This window comes from Apteryx mantelli, chromosome 4 (assembly GCF_036417845.1).
Source record: "Apteryx mantelli isolate bAptMan1 chromosome 4, bAptMan1.hap1, whole genome shotgun sequence".
NCBI lineage: Eukaryota > Metazoa > Chordata > Aves > Apterygiformes > Apterygidae > Apteryx > Apteryx mantelli.
Window position 1 is genome coordinate 26,292,009 of NC_089981.1, and position 20,797 is coordinate 26,312,805.

The 20,797-nt window shown below is 39.1% G+C and overlaps 1 protein-coding gene across 1 annotated transcript in view; it reads left to right on the plus strand.

Annotated features, from left to right (window-relative positions):
* Window positions 1-336: 336 nt before the first annotated feature.
* ABCC8 (ATP binding cassette subfamily C member 8) overlaps window positions 337-20,797 on the plus strand; it is a 78,722-nt gene continuing 58,261 nt past the window's right edge. Inside the window, exons 1-8 of the mRNA XM_067295514.1 lie at window positions 337-532; window positions 2,385-2,526; window positions 5,381-5,502; window positions 9,486-9,652; window positions 12,033-12,275; window positions 13,143-13,331; window positions 18,314-18,478; window positions 20,504-20,659. Of these exons, the coding sequence (XP_067151615.1) occupies window positions 337-532; window positions 2,385-2,526; window positions 5,381-5,502; window positions 9,486-9,652; window positions 12,033-12,275; window positions 13,143-13,331; window positions 18,314-18,478; window positions 20,504-20,659 (1,380 nt within the window). The remainder of the gene's footprint in view (window positions 533-2,384; window positions 2,527-5,380; window positions 5,503-9,485; window positions 9,653-12,032; window positions 12,276-13,142; window positions 13,332-18,313; window positions 18,479-20,503; window positions 20,660-20,797) is intronic.

Here is a 20,797-nt window from a genome sequence, read left to right on the forward strand (position 1 = left end):
CCCGTGACACCTGAACCGCTCTTTTATGTTGCTGTAAGGGCCCTGAGGGCTGCCGCAGGGCTTTGTCATCGCTCACGTCAGGAAAAGGATGCAGCTCCCTTCAGCGAGCGCCTGCCTCTCTCCTCGAGGCCCCTGCGTCCCCCCGGCGCTCCTGCGGGGCTGCTGCGTCCCCGGGCCGTTGGGCGGGGCCGGGCCGTTGGGCGGGGCGGGGCGGGGGGCGGCCGTTGGGGCGGCTGTTAGGGCAGCCCCGCGCGGCGCCGGGGCCGCGCCGCCGCTCGCCGGCAGGTGCGGGCAGAGCCGCTGCCGCCGCCGCCGCCGCCGCGCAGCCCCGCCTGGATGTGCGCGGAGGCGGAGGCGGCGCCCGGCTGCGCGCAGGGTCCCGCCATGGCCCTGGCTTTCTGCGGCGACGAGGGCAACTCCACCGCCTACAACGTGGACCACGGCGTGCTCAACAACGGCTGCTTCGTGGACGCGCTCAACGTGGTGCCGCACGTCTTCCTGCTCTTCATCACGTTCCCCATCCTCTTCATCGGTGAGTGCCTGCGGGGCCACCGCTGGGGACACCCCTTCGCCTTGTCCTCCCGTGTCCTCCTTCCTTTGTCCTTGCCTGGCCGTGCCCCCCCCGGGCCCCTCCTGCAGTGTCTCCCCTGCCTACCTAGCTGTGTTCCCTCCGCCTGTCATGTCTCCCTTGCCCCCCCGCCTTGGCTTTGCCTTAGCGTGTCGTGTGTGTCCCCCCCCTTGGCTTTGCCTTAGCGTGTCGTGTGTGTCCCTCCCTGGCTTTGCCTTAGCGTGTCGTGTGTCGTCCCCCCCCCCTTGGCTTTGCCTTAGCGTGTCGTGTGTCGTCCCCCCCCCCCGGCTTTGCCTTAGCGTGTCATGTGTCCTCCCCCCCTTTGGCTTTGCCTTCGTGTGTCGCGTTCCCCCCCCCACACGCACCTTTGGCTTTGCCTTCGTGTGTCGTGTCCCCCCCCCCACACGCACCTTTGGCTTTGCCTTCGTGTGTCGTGTCCCCCCCCCCCACACGCACCTTTGGCTTTGCCTTCGTGTGTCGTGTCCCCCCCCCACACACGCACCTTTGGCTTTGCCTTCGTGTGTCGTGTCCCCCCCCCCACACGCACCTGTGGTTTTGCCTTCGTGTGTCGTGTCCACCCCCCCCCACACACACCTGTGGTTTTGCCTTCGTGTGTCGTGTCCCCCCCCCCCCCCCACACACACCTTTGGCTTTGCCTTCGTGTCTCCCCCTCCCCCCCCGCCTTGCCCTGCCCCCTGCCTTGCTGCCCGCCGCCCCGGTGGCGGCTGTAGCTGGTGCCCGGGCCACCCTTAAGGATGCCGGGGCGACCGCCTGCCCCGAGGTTGCCCGCTGCCGCCGGTAGTCCCGGGGGGTCCCTGCGCTCGTGGCCGCGGCTCCGGTTTCCCGCTGTGCGGCCGGGGGCGGGCGCTGCCGCGCAAACCCCCTGCAGGGGGCTGGTGACCCCGAGGGGCTGTGGGCTTTGTCTGCGTGTTTTGTCCAGCAGTGCAGGAAACGAGAGCAAAGGTGCTGTTAAAAAACAGAAAACCTGGCAAGTACCTTGTATTTTACCAAATAATGCCCACTGCAGGTTTCTGGGAGGGTTACAGCAGCCAGGCAGCCCTCCCAGTCCCTGGTAATTGCGGTTACCAGTAGATGGCCCGGTGGTTTAACAATACATGCATCTGTCACTGCTGAAGCTATAAGTACCACTCTGCTCAGCCAGATCCGTCCTCTGTATAGCATGAGGGCTGTATGATATAATGCTCGCTTCTGTTGATTATGGAAGGTTCAGTGCTGAAATAACAGCACAACTGTTCAAACAGGGTCAGCTGAAGAACTGCCTAGAGTACTGCTCCATAATCTGTTTATCTGGCTTTTTTCAGTGTTCTTATTATTTTATTCACTAAAAACCAGTATTTTTATCAAGACCTAGATAATGAATGATTCTTAAAAAAATAAAATAAAAAATCTGTAAGATGAGTGGAAAACTAGAGTAATTAAATGCATAAGTGAGAAAAATTGTTGTACAATTTTGTTTGCATTTATCAAAATATTCATTCAAATATATGTTAATAAATGTGAAAAATATTTAGTGCATATAATTATTTGATAGCAAGTCACTAAAAGTATTAGAATTTAAGGCTTTGTGTCCCGTCTGCTTTGCTGATTTTATTTCACATGAAAAGTAAAGTAACAAGAGCCAATTTCTGAAAAGATTCAAATATATGCATGTTTAATAACACAGTTGTATGAACATCAGTACACTAGTTTGTTACGCATATACCTCTCTGTATACAGAAGCTGAATATGTCACTCTTCTTGCTGGGCATTTTTGTTGTTTCTAAGAAAACTTGTATAATTATCCTTTCCCATTTAGGATGGGGAAGTCAGAGTTCCAAAGTTCATATTCACCATAGCACATGGCTTCATTTTCCTGGCCACAATTTACGCTGGATACTGACTTTCATCCTTTTGTTTGTGCTGGTGTGTGAAATTGCAGAGGGCATAGTGTCTGATGGGTAAGTGGATGTATACCTTCTCCTGATAGCACCAAGTATTTTTAAAGGGTTCCACTGTAGGTATTGTCTCCTGGTCTAAATTCTCATCTAAACCATATGCCTTGTGGTTATAAACATGTAATCTGTGTTCTTGGTGATTAACCTACTGACCTTGTATCAGAAATTCCACAGACCTTGCCAAGTATGTACACACACAAATGACCGTAATCATTTTTAGTTCAGCTTAATGACACTATCTTTCCAAAGAGTAATCACAGATAAATCCTGACAATTCAAGCAGATGGTGACGTTTTCATTGTATGTTTTATGTCCAAGGGCCCAGTCCCACTGTCCGTACTCAGGCAGAACTCCCGTGTGTGCAGTAGGTCATAATGTTCCCCCATGAGCTAAAATCTGCACATCTTGATGAAGGGCTAGATCCACTGGGCCTTATTATCTCACCATATCGAGTTTCTCCTGAAGTACCATTGGTGTTCGTACAATATTTCTGATGTGTTGCCTTCAGCAGAGTAGCTCACATTGATAAAAAGATTTGGCTTCCCCGAAGTTAAAATCTGTTAGAGGTTTCATTTGATGTAGTTGACACTGATGGTGGTTTGATTTGATTTGATCACTTCTCACAGAGTTGTGTTAGGTATTATAGAGGAAAAAGGGCTGTTATACTAATGTGAGTGTTTGTTTTGTACATCCTTTGATCCATGACCTGGTATTCAGCTTAGGAATGTCTTTAAATAGTAATGGGAAAAATTATTCCAAGTGAAACGAGATATAGGAAAATGATTTAAGCTGACAAAAGCTGATGTTGTATAATGATGACTATGATCATTTTGCTCTAAAGGAAAGTCTGATTTTAATAAATACTACAAATTTGCAGCCTAAGGGTTATAAAGTTACAGCCCTCATTAAACAGGATGAAACCTCTCTGTTTTAGCCATCTATATAACAAACATCCACTAACCAGTGTGATAGGGCACTATAGTACTCTGCTATGAAAGCTGACATAATCAATATTGTTATAGTTTCCCTTAAAAATGTATAAATAGGATGTTTTTTAGTGTCAGCTTTTTTAAAAAAAAAAAGTTTTTCTCATATTTATTTGGAGCTATCAGGTTGTATGATGCTCAAAGCAACATTCTGCCTTGAGTTTTGTGTTTTGTTTTCTTTAGCAATCTCTCCCATTATGTTTATTTGCTATTTAAATTGACTCAGAGCATTGCTGTTAAGTAATAAATGCCACCCGACAAGAATCAAAGCTCCTAGCTATATTGGGGGAGTGCCAACCCACAGTTGTGCTTCCAGAGCACTTAGCAGGCTAGTGAGTGCTCCAGTGAATAAAACCAGATTTTGAGACTCATCAGCTTCCTAGGACCAAAATGGGTCCTGCTGGTAAGTCCTTTTGACAGCAGTTGGTTGCCAAAGGCTTTAGCACCCCAGCAATAGATGTGGCCTGTTGGAGATATGCTTATATAGGGGAATTCAGACAACTTGCTTCTGTTTGAGAGTACAGAAAAACGTCTCCCAGTCTTGCAGTGTTACCTACTGAAACTTAGACTATTTGAACAAATGTGTTCCTGGTACTTGCTTTTCCCTGCTGGGAATTCAACCCTATTGTACAAAACAGAGCCCTAGCATTACTTGGAATTCAGAGACTGAAAAATCTTTTCTCATTTTGCTGGTTAAGCATACAACTCTCATTATCAGCAAGAGCAGTTAAGTGTTTATGCCAGAAGTTGTCTGCATGGCTTCAGTCAGCTCTACAGAGTTCCTCGCAGTGCTCATGTAAGGGAGGGCTTTCCCTCCCTAGGTACAGACCTGGGAAATGGCCCATCCAAGCTCCAGTGGATCGGTTAGACATCTGGGCTATTCTGCTCTCAATCCTGTGATGCTCTCCAGCTCTCTGACTACACAGCCCCTTCCAACTCTCCAAACAAAAGCATAGCTTTCGCTGCAGCAAGAACAAATACAGGGGTGCTTATTTCTCTTCCACAAGATTTGGAGGACAAGGGATGAATTTCCCTAGGTGTTTGTGCCCTGTAGGTTTCCTCTTTGCACCTCTTCTCAGCAGAAGAGTCAGATGGAAGCCAGAGGAAACTGGAGTCCTTGATAGCACAGGAAATCCCATTACTTTTGTGAAAGTAAGAAAAGGGGAGGCAAGAAAGATGACAAGTAGGGGAGGAAGGAGGGTGGAAATGTGGTTCTATCCACCTCTGCACAAACCAACAGCACTGGGCACTGGCCAACAATGCCCAAAGGGGTGTAGTTGCTGACCCCATCCATTGCTACCTGAAGCAAAGTATCAGGCAAATTTTGCTTTACGGGACAAAACTTTAGGGCATATTTTTTTTTGTGGGTTGTGTTTGTTGGCTTGTAATCAATGAAAACAGAACTCACTGCAGGTAATTGCTGTGCTGTGATGCTGTCTTTCTCCAAAACTGGAAGAAGAAAATCAAACACTTCCACAAAATGTTTCTATAGAAAATCTTAAGCTTCTGTGCTGTCAGTTGATCTTATTTTCATATCTTGATGGAAGGCTCCCAAACTAGTATAGCTTAAATGAACTTTTCTCCTTCTGGAGCTGAGTTTTTTATCCTTGTTTAAACAACATTCCAGTTGATTTCAGTAGGAAATGTGAGTACACAGATTTCCTTTTCAGCACAGGGGAGGAATTTGAAATGCAACTATGTGATTTAGGAGCACAAATACCATTGCAAATCAGAGAGCTTTACATCAGTAAATGATTTTGGAAAACCTTACCTCAGCTCTGTGTCATGTACAATTCATAAATTAAAAGGGAAATATTTAAATAGCTAAGAAGATTAGATTTTAATAATGTTCACTTTTTTTTCTTTTTAAGGGTTTCAGAATCCCGCCATCTACACCTGTACATGCCGGCTGGGATGGCATTCTTGGCAGCCATCACATCTGTTGTATATTACCATAATATTGAAACATCTAATTTCCCGAAGTTATTAATCGGTATGTCTCACAGTTTAGAAAAATTGGAAGTATGACTGCGTTGATCCTGAGTGTCTGTTCGTTCTGTAACAGGTTGCTGTACTCTCGGTTCTAGCTTGTGCAGGTATAGTTATGCCTATGTTCTGGTCTACTGCTTGCCGTTACCAGATTCCAGTCCTGGGTAATGCAAGGAGTTTCCTTAAAACAGCTCATTCTTTTCAGCGTCTAGTAGTTTCCAGTGTGGTGTTTCCAGGAATCCATTGGGCCAAAGGCTTCTCTAGCAAAAATTGGATTTGTGGGAAAAGTAGCACATGTTAGAGATCAAATTTGTAAATCTAAAAGCTATCCAAATCCCCTTACTTGTCACCATGTTGCATTAAGGCATTGTATAAAATTGAAGCCATTTTAAGTTTCTCAAAGACCATAGGGTAGCGTGTGTGGTCTGTTGAAATATGCAAGGAGTCAAGGGAAATGAGTGGCATTGCTGACCTGTCAGTATGACCCTGGACATGTCTCTTTGCCTGCTTTTGCTTGCTTCTTATTCCTAAAACTCTCTTTGTAAACTGCTTTAAGACCTTTTGAATGGAAAATGAGAGTTACGTAGTATAAAAAGTATTTTTTATTTATAAAAAAACAAGGTTGTAAATAAGCTGTAACTAGCTATAGAAATCCATTACTGCTGGCAATCATGCGTTTGGTGATGTGTTCTCTACAGTTTGAGTAGATTGCGGACTGTGGATGTATATGTACTTAGCTGTCCTGTTACTTGTCATTTCTGTGATGGTCCTGGCTCATCAAATTCTTTTTGAGCTAAGTTTCTGTGTTAATGAATCCTGCTAGACTTTGTCTTGTGTCATAGTGGCTCTGTGGATCAGAGTTCCATTCCAATACTGGTCAGGTGGTAAAATGTCAGTAACAACTGGATTTGACAAAGCTTTTAAATATTAAAGATTATTTTGAACTTCATGTTGTTGTAAGCGGGCATTCTTCTCTGCAAACAGTCTGTAACTCATGTTGAAAAACCAAGATCATTCTTCTTCTAAAGGTCTGATTTTAGTGGTAAATAATAAAACAACTACAAGAAAGTACAAAAATAACTTCAGATCTTCTACCCAGGCTAGGCAGCCTTTATGTTTTCTTGCTTGGGACTGGTCTTTTTGTACCCTTCTTTTAAGTAGAATCTTGATCTTTTATTACCAGGTAGAGTCATGCAGTCAATTTTTTTCATAAGTCAGCAGAGTCTGTTTAATGCTTTCTCACAGCACTGGATGCTGTATTTCAGGAAAACATTGTCAGCCTGTTACAGTCACCTACTGAAGAAAAGCAATGATTTTGGTTTCTTTTTTTATTATTTCAGATGTGTAATGCAGTGTTTAATAATTTAGTATCACTACCACATTCCTGCTGTTAAATCATTGAGAATGGTAGCACAAATTTGCAGCTGATAGTTGCTTACTCATTTTTGCATAATCCCTTCCCTGAAGAGATTTCTTTTTTATGATAATTTTGTTCAATATTTAGAGCACTGACCCTGGATGAGCTCTGGACAATATTTGAATAATAAACAGATACAACAATGAATACCAAAACTTAAGTGTTATTGGTATATAAATTATATATCAATAAGTTAATAACTATGATGCTAATGTTAATTAGTAGGAATTTTCATTTTTCAAGAATTTCCAAGGAATAGACTCCTATGAAAATTCCAGTCTTCATAGCTAACTGTTAGACAAAAAAAAGAAAATCAAACCACCACATTTCTTTCCCATTTTAGTTAATCCATTTCAAGTTTTAATTCTGAGTCTTAGCAAACTGAGGTCTTCTGATTTTTATTTTATTTTGGTATTGTTTTTCTTTTCAGTGTTCTGTGTTTGTGAGAAAACTTAAGAAATGTATTTCTAACAATTTCCGTTCAGTTTTCTAAACTGCAGAAATCCTCTATCTAACCCTGAGGGTCATTGTCTTTCAACATTAATTGCAGCTACTTTGGATTGACAGCCTGGGAGTGGACAATGTAACCTTATGTAAATTAGCCCAGAAATTATAGCTATACTCAGCTATCAACCCACTAGAGTGCACTGTGGCCATGAGCAGCTTTCCCTTAGTCTAATACAAACAAGGTAAATGGAAACCATGAGGAAAAGTTTAAATTGATAAACTTGTGGTTGAGAGTGTGGGAAGGGAAACTGAAAGAGGATTCTTCATTAGTAAAATGTTGCAGAGGAGATAAAATATTCCGCAAGCATGCAATAGAGTAAATGACCTGGTATGGCATCTTCTGCTGATGCACTTGCAAAGAGTTGCTAGCAGTATAAAGCAAAGGCTAACAGAGCCTTACCCAAAACTTACTAAATTCAGTGAGAAAACTCTCCTTGACTCTGTATAGGAGACCCTTAAGACCTGTTTGTTGATTATGAACAGTTTTCCAATCCTGTGAAATTTTTTGAGAATATTTTAATCTGTTTCACTCTGGACCTTAAAGAAACCAAGTGTATTTGCAGTTTTTCGTAAACAGGCAAGAGATGGATACTGTAACATCTCTCAGGGATTAGCACAGTCCCTTCGGGTATGCAAGATCCAGGACTCAAGCTGATCTTGGCTCTCAGCTTTACACCCAGACTGTTGGCTATTCTGAAGTGGTCATTTCATCTCCTATCAAAAACGTTAGAAAAAGTGTGGAATATTTGTTTTCTGAAGCTAATGGTTGAGCGCAGGATCCCAGTTGAGTGTCCGAACTATTGGAACTCTTCACTGATTTGGTCTGAATCTGTTTTTCCCTGTATGGTTTTGACCTGTAATTGCATTTCAACAAATGTAGCTTTTCCAGGGTAACGCCTTTTTCCAGGTGGCTCTCCTAATAATGCTTATTTTGGTGCTCTTTGCACACTGTTTCAGAATGGATGTATAGTAGTTGCACAGTTTAGCAAGACATTTTATAATTGTTTTTGTACTGAACTGGAAAATCTGCTAGCTTTCTCAACATTCAAAATATGTAATTGTATGTTAACATCTGATTGAGCTGTTTTCGAATTAAAAATATTTGTATGTTTTATAGACAAATGAAACCCAGAAATTAAACAATAGGGGAAAATTATGAAATAACATTAAGACTTTGAGGTTTTAAGCTGAGAGGGATCGCAAGGTGGGAACACTTAGGAGATTTTTTAATGTAATAAAATTGTTGGGTATTTTATATCATAGTTATAGGACAGTTTCACCATTCTTGACAGTAATCTAGTTTTCTAATTAATTTAAATTTCTTGTGCTTTGGCATCATAGTTAATTCCCTTGAATTAGTTTATTGGTTAAAATGGAACTTCCTGTTACCATGTAAACATAATGCTTACTGCACAAAATTTCTCTCTAAACAGACACAGGTTAGTTTAAAAAAAAAAAAAAGTTCTATTGAGTTAAGTGTGATATTGCAGATCTTGGGCTTAAACCTATAAAAGCATGGAAAGTTTGAGTTCCACGTTGCCTGATCTTCAGTGGTCTAGCCTGGAGATGGGAACCTACAACCTTCTGTTAAAGGTTGAGGTTGCTTACATCACACCGTTTGGAGAAAATATTTTAATGCCTGTTCCCTCATACATCCCAGAGAGCTGCAGAGGGAATGAGGTCAGTTTTTATTCAAGCCAAATTCACAGCTGTCTTGGTAGCCTGAACCAAATTTGAAGATCATTCACAGGCACCTTCTCCTGTGGGGCAACTCATCCCTTGAACTCATCATCTGGATGCGTGTTTACAATGAATGGAAATTTCCTTCAGCAGACTTCCCTTTGTGAAACTTGCAAAGGTCACCAAATCTAATGGGAAAAGAACTTGGAACAAATGTTATCTTATTTTCATGTTTGCAAAATTGAATTAAACTTCTGTTTTGACAAGAGAAGGGCCACTCTCTGGTTTTGTATATTCTTGTTGCATTCTTTCTGAATGAATATTTAATACTGTTATTTTACATTTTTGCAATTGTTGACCTGATTAATTTTTCTTCCTTACAGCCTTGCTGTTCTACTGGACTTTAGCTTTCATAACTAAAACCATCAAATTTGTAAAGTTCTGTGATAATGATGTTGGATTTTCTCAGCTTCGATTTTGCCTCACAGGACTCCTGGTTATTCTGTATGGAATGCTACTAGCTGTAGAAATCAATGTCATCAGGGTGAGGGTGAGTGAGTTTCACACACAAGTCTCCTTGTTTTTTTTTTCTCCCTTTCTGGGTACTTAGTGTGAAATGTATTTCTAAAGAAAAGAGATAAAATCCAGTCGGAAATAGATGTGTATATGAGAATCAAACATTAACTCAATTTTATTGGGCCAGATTAATCCATAATTAAAAAATAACAATAATCCCAGGCTCTAAATTAAGATGAATTTCATCCATTTTATTTTTTTTTTAATGTCTGTTATGAATCACAGTTTCAGTCATCAGAAAAGAGTATTTCTGATGCAAGGAAAGACTTGGTAAAAGAAATTGTCAGCTCTGTTAGAGAACATCCTTAGACATGCAAATAAGATCTCTTATTTTCCAGGAGCAGGCAAAATATGATTTACTGGGAGCAAATGGAATTACTTTCTAGCCTCCCAGATATATATATTTTTTTCCTGCAATGTCTTCAGTCATAACCCAAACTGAGAGTTGGCTTTGGAGCCTGCTGGATAGATGAGTGCCAAAGTTCTTGCCTTCACCTATCCCTCACTTAACTGTCCATGAATTAAACTAGTCAGGATGGAAAGAGTCTTTCCTGTGTAAATTTTCTTGCTGTTTTCCTCACATTAGCATCTGAGCTCTTTCCAGTAACACTTAAGAAATGTGAATTGCATTTACCATGTATTTGTTCTTTTATGTTTTTGGTTTTTTGGGTTTTTTTTCAGTTTGGGGGATTTTGTGTGTGTATATAAGGATGTTTACTTAGGACAAAAATAGGCCTAAAGGCAGCCTTTCAATAACGTTTTTGAAAGAAAGTGCAATAAAAAAACTAAAATAAAAAAAGCTACAGGAATTCAGTATTTATCTCAAAAATGAAAAACACTGAATTGGCTCGTGGAAAAAGTGGGACTCAAATATGACATTAGTGGAAACTCACTCATAAACCTTTTCCTTGTAATGGAACTGCATTATGAAGTGAGATTTAATCAGCTTGGAATTATAGGCCACAAGGAAAAATAAAAATTGGCCACTGCCTACTGCCATCTCTTTTATTTTCTGTTTATTTGGAATTAATTATTAAAGGATGTCATTCACACATAAAATGAGTTAGCCAGCAGTATGAATTTTTTGACTGCCTACTCTGTCTGTGCCGGAGTTTGGAGAGCCTGACTTGCTGCTGCAGCTGCTGAAGGAATGGGCTGGGGTGCATGGAGAGTTGGGAGCTGCTAAGAGAGCAAATAATAGGAGGCCTCTCAGCAGCAAAAGCAGCAGACAGTGGCCTCCCTTTCTTTCTCCTGGCTTTCCCCTTACCCCTTCCTTGTTTCAAAAGAAGGAAGATTGACTTGTTTGGCTTTCAATTCCAATTCTACCTTCTCCCTTCTTCCCATTGTTCCTCTAGATGGCCTTTCCCAAACCTAGCACTTTCCTTTTTGTTTAAGGATGTGTGAACTATTTGAGCCCACTCTCAAGAATGTGCTTTTTTTCTTTTCTCTTTTTTTTTTGTCTCTCTGTGTTATAACAGAACTCCCTTGTAATGGCATTGTAGAGGTTTACTAAATGCAGTGCGCATAATGCAGCATGTTGCTGTTTTATTGCATGTTTTATTGTTGGAGAAAAGATAGTGGTGAAACATATCCAGAAATTCCACTAATATCAATAGGATTTAGGTACAGCCCTGAATAGGTATTGAATTAAGGATGTGATTGAGTGCTTTTCAGAAATGTAGAAGTACGTTTCTAGAGGGCTTGGCTTTTCCTTTCCAAAAATGAGTGATGTCTAAAAACAAAGCTGTTATCTTGACAACTGGAAATCATCAGCAATCTTTCTTCGGTCTTTCATTACTTAGGTCAATGAAAGTTTTCTTTAGTGCCATATCCACTCTAGTTTAGTAGTTTCCCAAGCCAGTTCAGGATGGTGCAGATAGCTCCATGTTCTGAGCTAGCTAAATGTGAGGCAGCGATTTGTCTGCTGTACTACAGCTGTGAAAGCCTCAGGCCTGTGCCCAAGTTAGCATGTCCCTGCTAATGCCCCTGGCCCATGTTGTGCTGTCTGGAACTCAGAGTGAGAGGCTGGGTCTGTCCTATGCAAAATATAAGATGATTTTTTTTCTCAACTATACAAGATTGTACCCCATAAAGAAAATAATATTGAATGTTTCTATGCTTTTAGGCTGGGTACCTCTAATATGCAGAGGTACCTGAGGAAATTGGATTGCTATGTCAGTCAGATTTGGATGTCTGAATTCCTTGACTTCCTTTGAGAATCCAAGCCTTTGTCTCACTGATTATCTGTTTTCTCTTTTATCTCTTAGTTATCTATTCTTTGCAGGCTTTTTTTTTTTCCCTTCCTTTTCCATGTATTTAGTGTGATTCTTTGTGGGGATTTTTCTGGATTTCAGAGATATGTTTTCTTCAAAAGTCCTAAAGAAGTTAAACCTCCTGAGGATCTCCAGGACCTCGGAGTTCGATTCCTACAGCCATTTGTGAATCTGTTATCCAAAGGAACGTATTGGTGGATGAATACATTCATCAAGACTGCTCATAAAAAACCAATAGACTTGAAAACCATAGGCAAGCTTCCCATTGCCATGAGAGCTCTGACCAATTACATTCGTCTTAATGAGGCTTTTGAAGCACAGAAGGTATGGATAGCATGGAATTACATCAGACTCCTTACTCACTGCTTACATTTTTCATTACTTTTTTATACTATTAGCATGATATAAAATTATATAAAGAGACATGATGCAAATAAAGTAGATATTAACATTGTTTGTCATATACAAGAGATCAGGTACTCAATTATACAAATTTCTCTAACTGAGCATGCAAATCATGCACATTACTGGTTAAATGCATGTAAAATATATATAGCCACTTCTGTTATGTGCCCAATAATTATGGACTGTATTCACTAAACACCGTCAGCATTCTTCCTAATAAGAGCCTGGAATCATTGAATTACAGAGTCAATATTAATGAGGCCTCCCAGGATAATTTTTTCTGTGTTATTTCAGTTAGTTTGTCCACAGGAGAATATAGGGCTGAAACTGCCACAGCTGAGATTCTGCCTGATTCCCTGGTGGCAGTTCAGTGTATTCAGAGATTTTAAGAGCAGTCTTCTGCAGCCCATCTAAGAGAGTATAGCTTCAAGTCCACATGAAAACAAAACCTGTCAGTTCTCTGTCTCTTTATTTTCCCTTCTCCTGCAGCAGGCCATGAACAACACACTTGTTTGGTCCCTGTGTAAGGGTATGAAAGAAATAATGGCCCATTTTCTCAACTGGAGGAGAGTACAAATCAATCCTTTGTTCTGACTCTATAAAAACAAATGAAATGATTATTGCAATTCTTACGCTGTTCTAGCTCAGAGACTGTAATTCATTGTCAATGAATTAAAACGGAGAAAAAATATTGGCAATATATCTGATCTGGGATTAATACATAACATAATCCTTGCTTTTTTTTTTTTTTTTTTCCTTTCTTTATTTTTTTTAAATTCTGGACAGAACAAAAGGTCATCTCTTCCACAAGGATCCGGGTCAATTTGGCGTGCTCTTTGCTGTGCTTTTGGAAGACCTTTACTTCTCAGTAGCACATTCCGTATTCTGGCTGACTTGCTTGGATTTGCTGGTCCACTCTGCATCTCTGGGATTGTTCACAATGTTGGAAAAGGAAATAACACTATTCGCCCACAGGTACTATCAAAATACCATAATAAATACATGAGTCAAAAAATTAATGCTATGACTGTATATTGTTTGGCCTCAGTAAAGGAAGTGAATGACATTCTACTTACCTGAAATGATATTAAGAATTCTTAATGTATTACTAATTATCCACATTTATACTTTGATGGTGAGTGAAATATTACCCACGCACCCGGTCAGGCCTGCATTCTGGAAGATAACCTCATTCAGGATGATAGTGAAGCATATCCAGAAATCACACAAATATCCTAAGGATTAAAGTACGGTCCTGAGTAGATATTGATTTAAGTATGTGACTGAGTGCTTATCAGAAAGGAAGAAGTGTATTTTTGAGACACTTGGCTTTTCATTTCCAAAAATGAGGGATATCTAAGAGGGTTAAAGCAGGCCAAATAATAAATAAAAGGCCATATATAAAGGCCAAAATAAAAGGCTAAATAATTTAACTGTGGCAAAGAATTTCCACTAGTGTCTTTGGGGAGATTGGTTTTGAAAGGTCAACTAAAACAAATTTTTTAAAGGAAGCTACTGAAGTTTCTGAAGTACTGGATGTTCCCCAAGAAAAAAGACATACTTATTGATTATTTAAAAAAAAAAGAAAAAGGCTCAGGAAGCATTTACCTATTATAAGGTGTGGTCACTTGGGCTCCATTTTCTATGAAAAGATCACTTTATTTTTGTAGATTACTTATTGTTTACTATAAAACTCTGTTTCCAAAGTCTGTTGATACTGATGGAAATACTCCCATTTATTTGAATACACTTTGGATTAGGTCCACCGTAAATATTGAAATATATCAAATGTGTTGCAGAAAGCTTAACAAAGGCTTCAGGCTAAAATTAATCATTTATCTATTTTGCAATCCTTATCCTAATATTTGGAGACTTTAATATAGCCAGTAGATTCAATGGAAAACAGTTAAAGCAGGAAATTAAAAATTAAGACTATAGGGCCTAATGTTGCTGCTAAGTACTGTGGAAACTTTTGAGCTGTTACTTGATAATTTGTTTGGAATAATTACTATTTCAGCTGAAATTACACCACATCACTATTTACAGAATATCTTGTTTAATTTTCCTTTTGAAATGTTAGCTATTGTTCTCCTGTGAAAAATGCTCAGGTCTGGACCAAGTAGGCCTTGAACAGAGTCTCATCCAGCCTTTATATCCTCACTGTGTCTAGCTAAATGGTAGCCTCATGATTGTTGTAATTTACACCATTTGGAAATTGCATAACTGAAATATTCTCTGATGATAGTAGTCCATGTATGATAGTAAGGGGGTATTTCATCTTTGATACAATGACTCCAGAGAGGCTTTTTTTTTTCTTTCTGAACTGGCTTATATGATTTTTTTCCTTTCAAGAAGGCTGGTTACCTTTACCTTTGAAAATTGTTTTTGCTGAATTATTAGAAATACCTTTCTAAAATGTATGTAGGTTCTCTATTCAAAGCATATGTAAACAGACCAGTCTGTTCAGGAAAACTCCCATGTATATATACACACCTAGCCAACAGGGTTTATTTTAAAAATATACACTTGCCCTACTGCCAGAAAAATTACATCCTTACTTGCAATGAATCAGAAAGGAGAACATTGCCTTCTTAACTGTTTGTTGCTGAGAACTATGTAGCTGTGGGAAACAAACCTTTTAAAACACTATTTTATGAAGGTAAATATAAGTTGGGGAGATGTTGCTTATGTATGATGTGCTACGAAGTATGAGGGAGTTGGAAAGAACTTCCGTATGGTGAGAGAATCTGACGAGCAAAGCAAGCTATGTGTACACTAGAGAACATCTTTTAGCTGTCCTTTAACATGACATTTCTTCACTTTAAATAGTTCAGATTGGGGAAATGTTGTAATGAATTATCTGTATTTTTCAAACAAAAATTCTGTTTGTGCAACTGAAGACAAAGAGATAAATCATAAGATATATTATTTGCTTCATTCTTCAGGCCCTTTGTGACAGATATAAATTGCCACAGAGCTGGAACTCCTAGATCACGTGGGTGTCACAGGCAGTATTAACTGCTTTAGTTAGTGCCACAGAGCACGATAGCATCTTAAGTTCTGTCATGCTCTTCATGTTTATTTATAACTCCAGTATCGATATTAATGACCACCCCAGAACTTTCTCAGGTCATGAATTTCTCTCTGTATTAATCATTTAGCCCTGAAGAAGAGATTGACAGAATGATAACCTTTATATTTTGCCAGTAGTATTTTCAACATTGCAATGTTAGGATTGCCAATTCCAATACCAGGAATATCTGATGACATAACATATTCAAATTAAATAGCAAAACTACAAAATTATTTTTTAAAAAACTCCAAAAGTCATAGCTCCCAAAGAAGCAAAAGGCTCAGAATTGACATTTAAGACAGTGGGACTCTAGGTCTGTAAGTATTTAGAAAAAGGTCCTTTTATTCAGCCTTTTACTGGTTAGAGCCTACTGGTACTTTAAAAAAGTGGTATTATTCTGAAGTCACCAGAAAGGTAGGGTTCTGAAGTAGATCCAACAGATTGGCAACTTAACTTGGGGACAAGCATTATGTTCCGTAAAGTCCCCAAAGCCATTTTTAAAAATAAAACATCTAATGAGTTACATCAACTTCTTATGTACATTAAACATGAAAGGTTCAGTAAATGTTCAGTTATTTTCTTGTATTTGCTGCAGACTGGCAAGTTCACATAGACAATTATCATAGCTTAGTCACATAGATGCTCAGTGACTTTGTAAACTGTAATGGTCTGATAATGCATGTGAGGTTTTAAGAATACCTTGGTGAAAGTATTGTGTGTGTGAGGTTTATGTATGTGTGTATGTATGAGTGCTCTTTTTCTCTCATGTTGAGTACTAGAAGAGAGAACAAGAATGTTCATCCCACATTTCCTCCCTGCTTATCTATTATATAATGTTTTAAATGTGAATCAGCACTGCACCAAAATCTCACTGCTAGAAAAGCATGATCTGTCAAAGTACAATAATATAAAAAACTACTTGCTTTTTTAAGAGGCAGAAGCAGTATTAGCCAGATGTATATGTAGGGCAGCACTAAAATTGTGCTGCTTCAGTCACTGCCTTTGATATACTACAGCTCAATCTGCAACCATCATGGTTCATAGTTGTAATAATGCTCACTCTTTCTCTGTGCTGTCTTATGAGTATCTTCAACAATCCTAACATCCCAGTGCCACAGACATGTACGTTGTTCTAGCTTTGCCTTCATAAGAAGCTTTTAAAAAAATTTTAATGTGACATAGAGATGCCACTTTTTCCTGGATTCATTTACAAGTGAACATATATTTATGGTACAAAATCAGTGCCTCTTTGGTATTGCTGAATGACCTTCCAGACAGCCTCAACAGACAGATCAAACTGTTGTGTGAACAGATCAGACTAGTTTTCTATCATGGGAAGGAATACTGGTGGGTGAGATGTGAGGCACCATGTCAGGAAAACTGGTACTGAGTGTGTTCATATAGGCATGCACTCTTTTCATGGCATAAAACAAAGGATCATTTCAAAAAAGCTGTTTTGCTCATTGTCTTGCCTACTTGTTTGCAAAGGTAAGCTTCTGATGTCAAGGGGATAGATAGGGTGCCTGCTACAGCAATGGCAGGAGCCATCAAGAACATCAAAAGATGAGGTAAAAAGAGATGGAAAAAATACCCAAAGTCTCTGGTCCCAAAAGGGCAGGACTTGCTCTTCCTCCCTCCTTTCACATTTCTTGTCACCCCTGCACCTATTTCTACTTTGCTCCAGCTCTGGCACTCATGGGGTGCTTTTGTGTTCTGACTCAGCCTGCTAACCTAACAGAAAACTGCAGGTCTTATTCTGAGCTAATTTTCTCTTGTCAGTGATTTGAATTGACTCAGGAAGAGATCCAACAAGCTCCAAAACTAGCACACAGTAAGTGGCAGAAGCATGCAGCTTGGCATAAACTAGGTAGAATAAAGGGTAAGAAGAAGTCTTTTCCTTTTTCAGGTGGCTCAACCTCATCTTATGAAACCGCAGCTTTATAAACTAAGTTTAGCATCTGTATTAATAGCTTGTCATGTGGGGTCTCTGTAATGAGTTAATTACAGGCCATAGCTTGGATCTTAAAAAAATGTACAGACAGTCAGTGTTTATGAAATATAATTTATTAAATGTTATAGCAGTCTTAAAAGTTTTGTCAACAGCAAAAAAACTGTAGGCTTGAAGAAATGTGCTAAGCAAGGAATACAGCAGCAATGCAAATGACAAGAAGCCCTCCAGGGAGGGAATAAAAAGAGAATACTTCCTATTTCTTTACAAGGGGAGAAAGAGGAAGGCAGAGACATTTTGGTTTCAGAAGGCTTCCCAAGGTAAGCCAACCGCTCAACTAGTTGTGGCACCAAGGGTTGTTAAATATAATCTAGAATAAATGCACTGCTTTCCCAGTAAACTACAGAAATGCTTCAAAATGCACTCCAGTGATCTCATGAACTTCCTGAGGAGGTAATGACCACTAATAAAACAATGCTGAACAAGCCCATTGGATGCCACAAACCAAAATAATGTGTGTATTTTCAGGAGCTGAAAGGATGTATTTTCCAACAAACTGCAAAGGTCATTTTACGGTCTGGTAACCTGGAGTGCCAAAATAAGGCGATGAGTCTCTCTGAAAGGACATTATAGAGTCTTTTCTAGCAATGGGCAATGCATGTCTTTGAGTAATTCCATTTGGTCATTTGCTAAAAGTGTCTGTCTTTGGATTTCTGATATACTTCCAGAATTCTATAAATGTCATCTTGCATTTAAATAAAGCTTAGCGAGTTGCACATTATACGACTGTCTCCTTGAACAGATAAACTGTGAGGTTTTAGATCTTGTTGGGAGCACTTTTAAAATTATAAACTGGATATCTCTGCTTATTAATTATACAAAACTGCCAATTAAATTACAATTACACCTGATTTATAACTTTCTGTTTTTTTATAGACTAAAATTCTTGGTGTTTTCTTTATTTCATCTCAAGAGTTCCTGTCCAATGCTTATGTCTTGGCTGTGCTCTTATTTTTTGCCCTTCTGTTACAAAGGACATTTCTTCAAGCATCATACTATGTTGCTATTGAAACGGGAATCAACTTGAGAGGTGCAATACAGGTAGACAACATGTTATTAACTAACTTATTTACATACAATTATACATATATTTGTAAATACATATTATAATTATAGTAGAGATAAATTCTGTTATAGCAACTGACATGGTCCTCTCCTGAAATGAATTCAATATGAGCGTTGCCATTCAAGATCTATTTGTTAACTTAGACCTTCATTCTGTCTCTTTTTTCCTCTGCATCTTGTTTGATGATTTTAAGTAAACATTTGCTTACTATATCTAATACTGTATTTCTTCTTACCTTTGAGCGTAAGATTGCTGATAGTAAAACTGAATGTAACTTTTAAAAGAATCTTGATTCTAAAATACATATCTCCCATCTAAAAGCTGCATTTTTGTAACATCCCACACAAACAATACATGCTTTAAAATCTCTTTTAAATATACTTTCAACAAAAAGATAGAATATATTCCCAATGCATGGAGTACTGTTTGGTTTTGGTTTGTGCCACAAAATCCACCAGGCACAGCAGAGTCAGTAATTAGCATAAATAAGAGTGGCAAAAGGGAGTCCATAATTATTACATAACTGTGAACAGCAGATCAAAGACCTGTGCCTGGAAAAAGAGTGAATGAGGCGAGAATTAGGTGCAATGTGATACTGCCAAATGCAGTGGCTGAAACCTACCCTCTGACAGTTTAAAAGCCAACCTTATAAGTTAACCTTGTTTCTCCATTGAACTGCATAGGTCATTGTGAGAGTCTGTAATAGACAGATGCTTTCAATAGCAGCATAATTATTTAATCCTCCTTTGATCATACACTTGTTAGCACTTGCTAGCTGCCAGATTTTTGGATTCCATCGACTGGTTTTCCCTTATTAGAGTGGAATAGAAAATTTTTGAAGAAATAAAAATCTGACCCAAAATATATGACAAAATTACGTGTTTTGTATCAAGCAGAAGAGCCACCATTAATTGAAAAGAGTGTTGACCATAGCGATTAGAAAATAGTAAAAGGGGAATTGCAGGAGAATAATATTACATTTCCATCAAACTTGATACAAGAAAATGCTTGTGTTCTCTGCACTATTTATTACACGGAGGTTCAGATAACTGCCAGCATTCTTCATATTCAAATTAGAAAATTTTTGGCCATCATCCTATAGGTAGGAAGGTTAGCGTTAATGAATCTCCTTGCCAAGAAAGTATTTTTAAACAAATTTTCTTTTTTCCTATTTTTTTAACTTTAAATCTTTTATTGCTTTTTCTCCCCTATATAAATCTGCACCTGTTCTACATGCCATATATGATTTCATGCCTCATGATGGATAGCTGGCACTTGATCTGAAGGCATTTACTTAGTCAGGGTGCCTCCTATCAGCCAAGTCTCATGACTGTCTGTAAAGCATCACCATATAGCCTTTTACAGAATAAGCTGGAAAAGGTACACTTTCATTATTGTGTATTAAGTTATTTTTAGACATGGTGCCTAATTTTGTTCTGAAGTTACAACTTCATTCAGTATAGAATCAGACCTGTTACAGTATTTATCTGTGAACTGAAGTTTGTAATGGGACCGAGCTCTCCAACCAAAATTTAACAACAGTCTCAGCTAGGAACCTGGTTCTGGGTTTGGATGAGACCTGAATCAATTGCCAGAGAAAAATAACAAGGATTATTATATATTGAATATTATGTATTCAATATAATAATGAAGTTATTAGCACTAGTAGAAGGAGCACTACATGGAGAAGCTGGAGGCAAAAGTAGTAATCACAAATATGTCTTTGGGCCTCCTGGGTAATAGAAGTTTCATTTTCTTACTACTGCAGCAAGGGGATACTTACATGACCATCATGAACCTAACTGCACTGGGTTTTATGCGGCTGAACAATACAGCCAGAGTTTAAAATTTTTAATTGTAACACAAAAGGCTACCTAAAGCTCTTCACTCCAGTTATTGGCAATTTTGGTTCCCCTTGGCATGCTGGACTATGACCTCTATTTTAGTTGGAGCTATAGATATTACTTTGTGTAAACTGACACTTTTGTTCTGTTTTCCAGACAAAAATATACAATAAAATTATGCAGCTCTCAACTTCTAACATGTCTATGGGGGAGATGACTGCAGGCCAGATCTGTAACCTGGTTGCCATAGATACAAATCAGCTGATGTGGTTCTTTTTCCTCTGCCCCAACCTTTGGGCTATGCCAGTACAGGTAAGGAGGTTGAACATGACTTTGTCATTAATGTGTGTAGGTTTGTAGTGATTGTTCGCTTATGAATTTATGAAAGTAGAGATATTAAAGAAGGTAAATAATAACTTGAAATAAGATTTCAAATTATTACTATCTAAA